The 10,799-nt window shown below is 44.1% G+C and overlaps 1 protein-coding gene across 1 annotated transcript; it reads right to left on the bottom strand.

Annotated features, from left to right (window-relative positions):
- Positions 1-4,395: 4,395 nt before the first annotated feature.
- On the bottom strand, positions 4,396-7,119 carry LOC119325930 (multiple organellar RNA editing factor 2, chloroplastic-like). The gene is made up of 4 exons (XM_037599653.1): positions 6,669-7,119; positions 6,368-6,465; positions 6,192-6,257; positions 4,396-4,768 (listed from the first exon to the last, which is right to left on the bottom strand). The coding sequence occupies exons 1-4, from the start codon at positions 7,097-7,099 to the stop codon at positions 4,608-4,610; spliced, it is 756 nt and encodes a 251-aa protein (XP_037455550.1). The 5' UTR covers positions 7,100-7,119; the 3' UTR covers positions 4,396-4,607.
- Between the last annotated feature and the right edge of the window lie 3,680 nt (positions 7,120-10,799).

The raw sequence follows: 10,799 nt of genomic DNA on the forward strand, positions 1-10,799 counted from the left end.
CCCGTGAGCAAGGTGGCCGGTGGGTGCGGGCGGCGGTGATGTGTAGTCGCTTGGCGGTTGGGGTCGAGGTAGAGGGGAGGGAGAAGATGGAGTGGGATGGGGAGGAGGGGGAGAACAGCGACGAGCTATGGGAGCAGGGAGGCAAGGAGGTGGGGGTGGCGGCGACGTGTGGGGCAATGGGGAATGAGGAACGGGCTGTGGAGGAGGGCTAGGGTTAGGTCTTTATATGGGTAAAGATTAGGCAGGCTTCAGCGGCCTTCGGTGGGCTTGCGAGGCTGTACCAGGCCATCGATGACAGTTTTTGAAAACGTCATGAGAAATCCGTCATGGATTAACAAGTTTCTTGTAGTGGTATGAGAGGGACAGATGAGAACGGATCTCTATGCCTCAGCTAAGTCGTGAGACTAATGGCGAGAGAGCCAGGGGACAAGAATGAGGGCCTGCCCCAAGTCTCGCGGCAGGGGTGGCTTATATCGAGTGCGCCATCCCCTCACCTCTTATATTACAAGGTGGAGCATCAATGCATGTATATCAGCCTACTACGAAACCGCCATGGTGACAGTTGGTCTTCATATGTACGAGTGAGTCATACGCCGAGTGGTTGAGTGTCATCCGAGTGGACGGTACATCGATATGTCCGAGTGGGTAGTATGCATGTATGAGATTTATCTGGGCCCACCTGATGTATGGACCCCATGATTTATGATATTTTGACCCTTCGTGGTCCTACCTGCTATGTGTATCCCCAACATTAGCCCCCGAATCGGTTGCGATTTTGCAGAACAAGTTTGTGAAAGACACAATTTGGCCCGAGTGATTACGGATATACTCGGTACCCATCATCGTGCTCTCAAACAACCAAGGTTTGAACAAAATCCCAATAGATTTTGGCACCACGTTTCCCGACTGATTAGGGTAACAGGCCACGAGGAGAAACTTGGTAACAGTCGTTCATCTCTCGGAAGAGGTTAACTCTTGATTAGAGTATGTGAGTGTCGTTAAATCTGGGCAACAAGACTGACGTATGGACTGCTCTCTCGCAGAGATGCCATTCTTATCCCGGAGGAACGTTAATACGAGTCGGCTCTAGATTCAAACTTATGACTTTCACACTTTGAGTCCTAGGAGAAGGCTCAAAATGGGTCCGTGGAGGAGCGTTAAACTCACCTTATAGTAATGTTTTGAGTGATCTCGAGCTGGTCCTGCACCGAGTAACTGATTACTCGGAATTTTGTTCACCCATAGGGTGTAGCCCCCGAGACTCTGGCTGATTGTTGGTAGTCGGTTGGAGTCTGTAGGGTTTGTTGTACTTGAATTTTGTTGCTGGATTTGCCCGAGCAGAATGTTTCTTTTGAGTTCTTTTTCAGTGGGGGCACACTGAGTGCACCCGCTGGGTGTAGTGCCTGAGCCTCTGCCAGACTAGATAAGTCTAGCGGAGGGTTTAAGTCTCTTGGTGAACCTCCATGCAGCCGACATGGTAAATATCTTTTCGTCTGAAGTTGAGTCAATCAGATGGATCTTCATGCGCTTGGCACGGTAAATAAGCTCGTCCCGGAGCTGAATCGGTCGGACTGATCTTCGTGCATTCGGCATGATAAATAAATTCAGCCTGGAACTGGGTCAAGCAGGCGAGTCTTCATCGATGAACTCAGCCTCGAAACTGCCGATTTTAGAGAAAAACTGGACAGTCTAGGGAGTAATCATTCCAGATTCCAGTAGTACTTCTTACATTGACTGTTATCTTTTTCTGTTGCCAACCAGACGATCGGGTCAGGACCGGGATGGAGACGAAGAGTGAGCGCTAGGTATTGAGCATACTTTATGAAAAATTAGAAAGCTAAGTGAGGAATATGCCTGGTGGCGCTCCCATAGGTTTAGCCCCGAATTGGTTGAGGTTTTGTAGCCCCAAATTAAAAGCTTGATTTGGCCCGAGCACTGTGGGGTACTCGGCGCCTGTCGTCAAGCTTTGGTCAACTACGATTTGAACAAAACTTCGATGGATTATGGACTGCGTTTTTCCATTGATAGGATTGGGTTGATTGCTGGGCAAAACTTGATGTCATTCATATGTCTCCCGGGAGAGATTGGCTAGAGGTCTGAGTGAGCACATGACATGAAACCCGAGTGACGCCACCAGCGCGTGGTCTCATTCTCAGAAGAGATGCCACTCATTATCCCAGGGAACGCCAGTGCAGGTCATCTCTGAGTCCAAGTTTATGAGGCACGCACTTTGGAGCCTAGACAAAGGGCCAAGTTAACCCGCGGAGGGGCGCCGAGCTCAGTTCCTTTGGACTTGTCCGCATGAAACAGTGGGTGGGAGTTAGTGCCACAACAACTTGTCTAACCTCTTCGGCGAACTCCAGGCTTCACCTCCAGCTGTCTGCCACACTAGGTGGCTGACTATTGGGGTTCTTGCCTGGACGCTGTGGACGGTCTGAAATAAGCTTGTGATCCGACGTGTTCCTCTTTTGACGTGCTACTAACGCCGTGTCGAAAATGTGTGGTTACATGCAGCTGGCGGCTGCTTAGCCGCGCCCCAGGACCGAGACACCATCACCACCATAATTATAGATCTGCGTGCGATGACCCTTCGCTTGGCGCCGCCGCTTCCTCCACCCCCAGAGCCGGATTTGATCCTTGCATGCTTTGCCACCACTTGTTTTCTTTGGGATTGTTGAGTTGTGCCTCCAGCAGAACCTTTGTGTCCGTGTGTTGTGCTACTGCTTGTGTGGCGTGTGTGTGCGCGTGTGTTTGTGGTGTGAGCTATGTTGAACTTTGTGGCTTCGTTGGTTGCTTTATATATATATATATATATATATATATATATATATATATATATATATATATATATATATATATATAATAAAGCGGGGTGAAAGCCTTTTTCAGTAATTGCAGCTGGCCTTCCCTTCCCATGGTACTCCTCGGTCACCACCATGAGACCCCTGAATATCCGTGGTCCCTGATGCATCACCCTATTCCAATCACATGGCAGAATTGTCATCCACCTCGCGGATCTCAAGGTCATAAGCCAGCCGCCAAAGCAAATTCCATTGTGTCTCTCAACGCATAAACACTGAAAGGCTTTCGGGTATTGACCTTTGCCACCTGGTCTTCTTCTCCAATTCGCAGATCTCTTGTGCCCTAGCGAACACGCCATCGAGTTCCGCCTCCTTCAGCTTCATGTTCTTCATCGAGGGCCCTCTCCGGATCAATCTCTCGTTCTTACTCTTTTCCCGTCTCTGGCTAAATCCAGTACGTGTTCTGGAAGATGTCGCCGCCATTGCCCAAACACAAAAACCGTGTGTGGTTGCTAATTCTACAGTTGTGGTGGAAGGACGAAGCCGTTGGTGTGCAACTTTGGATGGTGGTCGTACAGTTGTGGGGGTGTGGTTGCTTTGCTGGTCTGTGTATTTGGTGTTGCATCTATGTGTTTATAGTCACATGCGGTCCAACCCAGTGGTCTCTGCAGCCAGTCAAGGGCTCGTGACTCGGCTCGAATCGACTCGAACTCGAAGAATAACGAGTCGAGCCAAGCTTTAGTTTAAGATCATTGTTTATAGACCAAGTTAAACGAGTCAATCTCACGAGTACTCGTGTAACTCGTTAGGCTCGATACAATAAATCAACCACTCCCAATACATCCCAGCCGCACAACCCAAGTCGAGCAGTTCAAGGCCTAGCCTCCTAGGAGACTCTTGCGTTACAAGAAAATTACAATTGTTTAGTGATATATATGTTTATTATATACATAATCATTTTTTATCATATTTGAGGGCTTTATGTTTATATCTTAAATGAGTTTAACAAGCTAACCGAGCTCGGCTCGCGAGTTATACGAGTCGAGCCAATCTTGGGGTTGAGCTCGTTATAGTAACGAGTCGAGTCGAGCTAGCTCGTTAACGAAACGAGCTCTAGCTGGCTCGACTCGGCTCGAATTCCAGCCCTAAGCCAGTCCATCAAAGGTTGTGTTTGGTTTGTCTATTTTTTAAATGTTTAAAAAATTCCCAAAAAAAAATATGAATGTCCACAAGAAATGTGACTACAACCCATAAAAATTTCAGGTCCAAAATCAAAACACAGATTGAGAAACAAAAATGTAAAATCTAACATGAATAGTGTAAAAAGACAAAAACACTTTGATAGCATAAAATCGTTCCGAGATTTTAATGTAAAAAAATACACCTGTGAGCACTCAGGTACGACGAGTTGATTGGTTCAACATTGACACTATCCATATCTAGATCTGTCATTTTTATTTCTCAATGTGTGTTTCGAGTTTGGACCTGAAATTTTTAGTGCTTGTAGTCACATTCCTTGTGAACATTCAACCCTCAATCAAAATCTCAGCTTGAATCATCTATGCTGTTCAAGTCTCCGCACGACAAGCTAGCAGAAGCACACGACCCGCGGCTCTAAAATTCTTTTATGCTATCAAGATTCACAGTTTCAAGTTCCAAGTGGTCAAATACATACAGATAACAGAGTGGCAACACGAAACGGGTTACTAAAAACCAAGCAATAACAACTGCTCGCTATGTCGAGGGGCTGAAACAGGCACAGCAGGTTGCCTCCAGCTCTGGCCTCGGCCTCGGTCGTGTGATGGATCATCGCTGCGGCTGCTGCTGCTGCTGGTTCTCCCTCCGCCGCGCGTACCGGGTCCTGTCGTTGTACCGCGGCCTGTCCGACGCTCTCTGCGGCACGGGCTCCACCCTCCTCTGCCTCTCGGGTGATCTCTGCACAATCTCCCCATTCACAAACAGCTCGGCTGCACATCACAACCAAGCGTCAGAATAAGATTATCACAACCAAACATGTAATGTAAGCAAGACATAGTGAATGAAGCATCTCTTTTGTGTCAACGTTTCATAAACAGAAACTTGCACACTACATCAAGGCGAAGGAACAAATTAATAGTGTGCTTCTCCCTCAATTCACAAATATAAGATGTTTTGGATATTTCAATATGGACTACATACGGACTAAAATGAGTGAGCAAACACAATAAAACATCTATATATGCATCCGATTCACAAAAAAAAAAAATACAGCATCTTATATTTGTGACCAGAGGGAGTAGCCTGCAAACTAAGGCATAGCTCAGGAAAATCACTTGCTTTGACCAAAACTAGGTGATTACCCCAAATTTCATGGTAAAATTAGCAAGGCAGAGCATTTCTCTTAGATATAATCAATACTAGAGGCACCTCTCTTACCTCTACAGATACTTAGCCATGTTCTATCAGTACAAATACCATTAGAGAATATACACGGACTTGTTAGGATCCCATTAGCACTCAGAGCAAGAATCACACACTGCACCTCATTGCTTCAGCCACATGGACTGTATAGCAAATTTCGGCAGTTACATACAAATTCTCATAGCACTTGATACCGTGCACTGTTACTGTTATATACTCCCTCTGTAAAGAAATACAAGAGTGTTTAGATCACTAAAGTAGTGATCCGCTCTTGCATTTCTTTACGGAGGGAGTATATACAAACAATGCTCATAGCACTTGATTGTGTGTGTTAGGTATCACTGCCCACCCTAGATAGATTAGAGCAGCAATGGTTGTAAAGTTATAACTAAAGAGGGAGTATGTTTCGTGATAATTTATTGTACCTCACACCTCTACAAATATTTTGCAATACATGGGGCATAATTAACCTTCAGAGAATATGCAGGTACTTGTTACATACTTACATGACTTCATTGCTTTAACCACATGGACAACAGAGCAAATGTTGGAAGTTGACAATATACTCATAAATACACAATTATACACTTTGCTCCTACCACTTTATATGGAGCATTAATATTTAATGATGTATTATACATACTGCCTACAGCACGTGATAGTGTGTGTTAGGCTTCATTGCTAAGCAGAGACAGATCAGAGCACCAAGGATTGCAATTACAGAGGGAGGACGTTCCATGATCATTCTTTGTACCCACATACACAACCATCTAAAAGTTTATCAGCAATCGAATCAAAGATATTACCCAGAAGGCTGCATCGGACACATTTAAATGCTACTGGACAATATATGTCTCTGTGGTTGTCACAAAACAATAGATATACTGCTGTCGATTTGAGCAGTCGTAATCCCACAAAGAACCCAATAGTCTAGCTCCCTCCCACAAATCTAAAAAGGTTGCAGGATATGTATAATATGTCCAGAATTACCTCCATAGTCCTTGTGCTCAGGGTCAACATAGGAATCAGGGAGCACAAAGAGAACACCAGGAATCCCTGCAGCACAACCAACAGACGTATTTAGACATGCTCCCATCTACCGAAAGGAGAAGCAGACCGACAAGTTTGTCTGCTCTGGTAATTTTAGATGTGGATAACACGAAAACCTTCGAGCTTGTTGGATGTCTCCTCGTCGATCTCGCACCCGAACCCGAAGTAGCGCTCGCACGAGATGTTGTAAATCTTCCTCTTGGCCTCCTCCTCGCTGCCACAGCATTCGGAGACAGAACAACATCAGACCGTCAGGCTTACATGAACAATACTACTTGACATAGAGTAACACTGAGCTAGCCTTCGAGCCCAAACAAGACTCAAATTTGCAGTCTTTGCCACTCATTTCCGAGCAGCGAGCGAGACAGGCTGAGCCGCTCTCGCGACGGGATGGAGGCCGGATGGACGGGTACATACCTGCCGAGGACCTTGGCGAGGGTGTGGACGTAGCAGTCGACCATCTGGTGCTTGGAGGCGCCCTCGCCGCCGGGCTTGTCCATGACGATCAGCCAGTGCTCGTAGTCGCACCCGGGGAACAGCGGCGCCATCTCCGTCGGCGCGCGGTCCCCGCCGCCTCCGCCCCCGCCCCGCGCGGGGGAGTACCCGTCGCCGCCCCCGGGACGCCGCGCCATGCCCCTGGCGCCCCCGACGCTGCGCAGGAGGAGGGACGACGAGGAGGACGCGACGGCCGCCGGGCGCAGCAGCTCCATCGCCGCCGCCGGGGCGCGCGGGATGATCGGGGCGGAGGCGAGGCGGCGGGAGATGAGGAGGCGGGCGGCGGTCGAGTAGGAGGTGGTGGTGGGGGAGAGCAGCCTGCGGGCCATGGAGGCGGCGGCGGCGGCGGCCATGGAGAGGCAGGGAGATGGGGAATGGGGAATTCGTCGGGACGGAGACCTACGGGGGGTTTAAGCTTAAATGGGCCTCTTGCTCTCGCATGTGTGGGCTCAGGATCACATGGGCTTTTTCCCGGCCGACTGAAGCCCGCGACAGCTATATCTCGCGAAATCACTAGTTAATGGTACCAATAAACCGTGCGTCTATTGCTTTTCACAAAGATGGTCGTAACATTATGGGCAGTATGGAGGCAGGCGATACACGAAGGAATATTTCAATCACCCATGCAGACCCATTCTTTTGTGGAGTCCTACCTTCGCGAGCTGGAACAAGTAAGGGAAAAAACAACCCCTCGGGTTTCTGCTACACCTAGGAGGGAAGCTGAACGAAGATGGATAGCCTCACCACCCGGGTTGGTGAAGTTCAACGTCGACGAAGCGGTGGCAAGGCGCAGCCGTGGCAGGGCTGTTGCCACAGTTTGCCGAGACCACACGGGTCTATATCTAGGATCATCGGCGGTGGTTTATAATGGAGTTTTTGATCCGACGATCTTGGAAACTTATGCGTGCAGGGAGGCTCTAGCACTTGCTAGTGATCTGCAAGTGTCACATATGATAATAGCATCGGATTGCCAAGGTGTGGTCAATGACATCAACCAAGGAACAGGAGGACCGCACTCTGCGATCATCTAGGAGATTTTGGGGCGTAGAAATATGTTCACTTTTGTTTCTTTTGTTCATGAGTGTAGAAACTTTAATTTCGAGACTCACAATCTTGCCAAATTAGCTTGTAATCTTTAGTCTGATAGACATTTATGGTTGGTCAACCCTTATGACCAACGTATTGTACCCATGAACATCACCGATAATCAATGAAGTGGCGAGATTCCTCAAAAAAAAAACCAATAAACCGTGTGAATCCTGAATCGTTCTCATCGTTGGATTGTTAGGGCCTATTTGAAGTACTCCGGCTCCACGCTTCACAAATTCAAAACCAGACCACATGTTAATAGGTTTTGACAAACTTTCTTTTTTACAAAAAAAAAACAATAGAAAAAATTGTAGCCAAAAATACGTTTTTATCCACATTTTCCCCTTTCGAGAGGCATGACTGTGCTTCTCATGAAAGAAAAATTTGTGCCTACACGAGAAGCAAACCCGTGCCTCTCCTAAAAGGAAAAAAAATATGTTTTCCCTTTTCCAAAAGCCACAACCGTGTCTCCCGCGGAAGTAAACCTGTGCCTCCACAACAAGCAAACCTGCGATTCTCATGGAAGAAAAAACACTCTTTTTCTCGGGAAGTAATTTGTGTCTCCATGAGAAGTAAATCTGTCCTATCATGGAAGCAAAAATAACGCATTTTTTCCCTTTTCTGAGAGGCATAGTTGTGCAAATATGTGCCATCATAAGAAGCAACACATGTGACCCTTGTGGAAGCAAAAAAGAAAAATCCTTTTCAAGAGGCGCAGTTGTGCCTCTCCCGGAAACAAATCTATGCTACCACGAGAAGAAATTTTGTGCCTCTATGAAAAAAATGATTTTTTTCGTGCAATGTTTAAATAAAATATATATTCAAAATCTAGCAATAACCCAAAAATCCATAACCCAACCCAAAAACCATCTAAACACCGAGAACGCGTATAAAAAATACAAAAAACAATATCACGAGGGAGCGCCCAACACGCAAAACATGACGGCAACTGAGAGCACGCCACTCTCTCAACGCACCAAAACTGATCTTTGAAGGGCTTCCGCAAAGGTACCCCCTAGTTACTCCCTATATCTCGATCAACACGAGACGGTAGTTTGTTTCGCTGAAGGATTTTCATGCCCCATGTATTGCAAAATATTTGTAGAGGTGAGAGGTACAAAGTTTTGTTTTTCAACCATTTCTTGTTTCCTTCTAAGTTTTCATCGGTTTTTTATGTATTTCTTTTTCTTTGTCTGGTTTGAATGATTTTTTCTTTTCGTTTTTGTTTCCCTTTAGGTTTTTGTAGGTTTTCTTTGTATATTATTCTTATACACCAGAAACCGTTTTTATATACACGTTTAACATCTTTCAAATATGTGATTAATATTTGTGACAACTTATATTTTTAAGTGCCTACTTTTTTCATGCACATTATAACTTTTTTCTTTATACTAGGAACATATTTATACACATATTTAATATTTTAAAATTAGAAGATTAAAATCATGAAAATAAATATTTACATACCTACTTTTTCAGAAACATTGTGCTTTTTTATACATCAGGAACATTTTATATAAACACGTGTAATATATTCCAAATTGATGATTAATATTTTTTATAACATATAGTTTTTCATTTCTACTTTTTCCGTAAACAATCTACATTTTTTGTATGCATTAGAAACAATTTTATATACACGTTTAAAATTTTCAAATTCATGATAAATTTTTAAAATACATTTTTTTTACTTTCATACACATTCTAAAATGTTTGCATACACCAGGAGAATTTTTTATATAAACATTTAACATTTTCCAAATATGTGACTAACATTTTCAAAAACTTATATTTTTTACGTCTACTTTTCTCCATACATATTGTTCATTTTTTGTATACATCGGAACCACCTTTTCTATATACATTTAACATTTTTTAAATGCATGATTAACATTTTTCAAACAAAATTCTACCTTCTCCGAACGCATTGTACAATTTTCGTAAAAAAATTATACATCAGAAACATTATTTCTATACATATTTGAAATTTTTAGTGCATAATTAACATTTTTCAAATTTTGCATATAAAGTGATTTTTATAGTGGACATACTCAGGAAATTTCGAAATATGAGCAAAAGTAAAAAAAATAAAGCAACGAATGAAGGCATGTGTCCACACTGGCCGGCCCAATCGGAGGCTGCTTTTGGCGAAATATCATACTGTCTCGCTTCAAGCGAGACATAGGCAGACCAAAGTAGTTTACATTTTCTACTTCCTCCGTTGAAGCGAGACGGAGGGTGTGGTGTTTTTTATTTGTGTAACTTTGTCCATGAGTTTAGCAGCATGAATTTCGAGTCTCGATTTTTTAGAAGCATGGTTTACACTGGGGGTTGGGCGCCATGTATGGTTAGGCCAACCCGGTGATCTTTTGTTCGTCTATGTAAACATTGTGAAGGTTCAATAAAGCTTCGTGCGATTGTCCTAAAATAGTACCCATAAAAAAGTAGAAGTGGGTGTGCATTTTATAGTCCGCTCAAAGAAATTGGATTTATTGATCAAGGGGGGAATCGATTTATCAAACATGCTTTGATTCGGTTAAGGCACTTATTGAGTTAGTACGGAATTTATCATAAACGTTGCTCATTTATTTTTAGTTTTGGATTACCTAAACCATAGATCCATGGGGTATTTTCTTTTTCCACATGTCTTTTTTGTTTTTCTTACGAAAAAGAAACAAAATATGCCCTCATTTTGAAACTGAAAGAGTAATTGTGAAAAGGTACATCATTAAAGCATGGGGTTTTCATGTGTTGAAAATTAGAGGGCGACCAAGTCCAAACTATTAAAGTGGTCACGAGTGCTAATTATTTGATATATCAAAGAAATAAATAAGATGATAATATGCACATTCTTACGAGTGCAATGAATTTACCACATTCTTACTTCCGCCAGTGTAAGGAATAAATTCTGGTAGATAAGATGCAATGGATAAACAGAGCGCTAATTTAAGCTTTATTGCTGTT

The sequence above is a fragment of the Triticum dicoccoides genome, chromosome 6B (assembly GCF_002162155.2).
Source record: "Triticum dicoccoides isolate Atlit2015 ecotype Zavitan chromosome 6B, WEW_v2.0, whole genome shotgun sequence".
NCBI lineage: Eukaryota > Viridiplantae > Streptophyta > Magnoliopsida > Poales > Poaceae > Triticum > Triticum dicoccoides.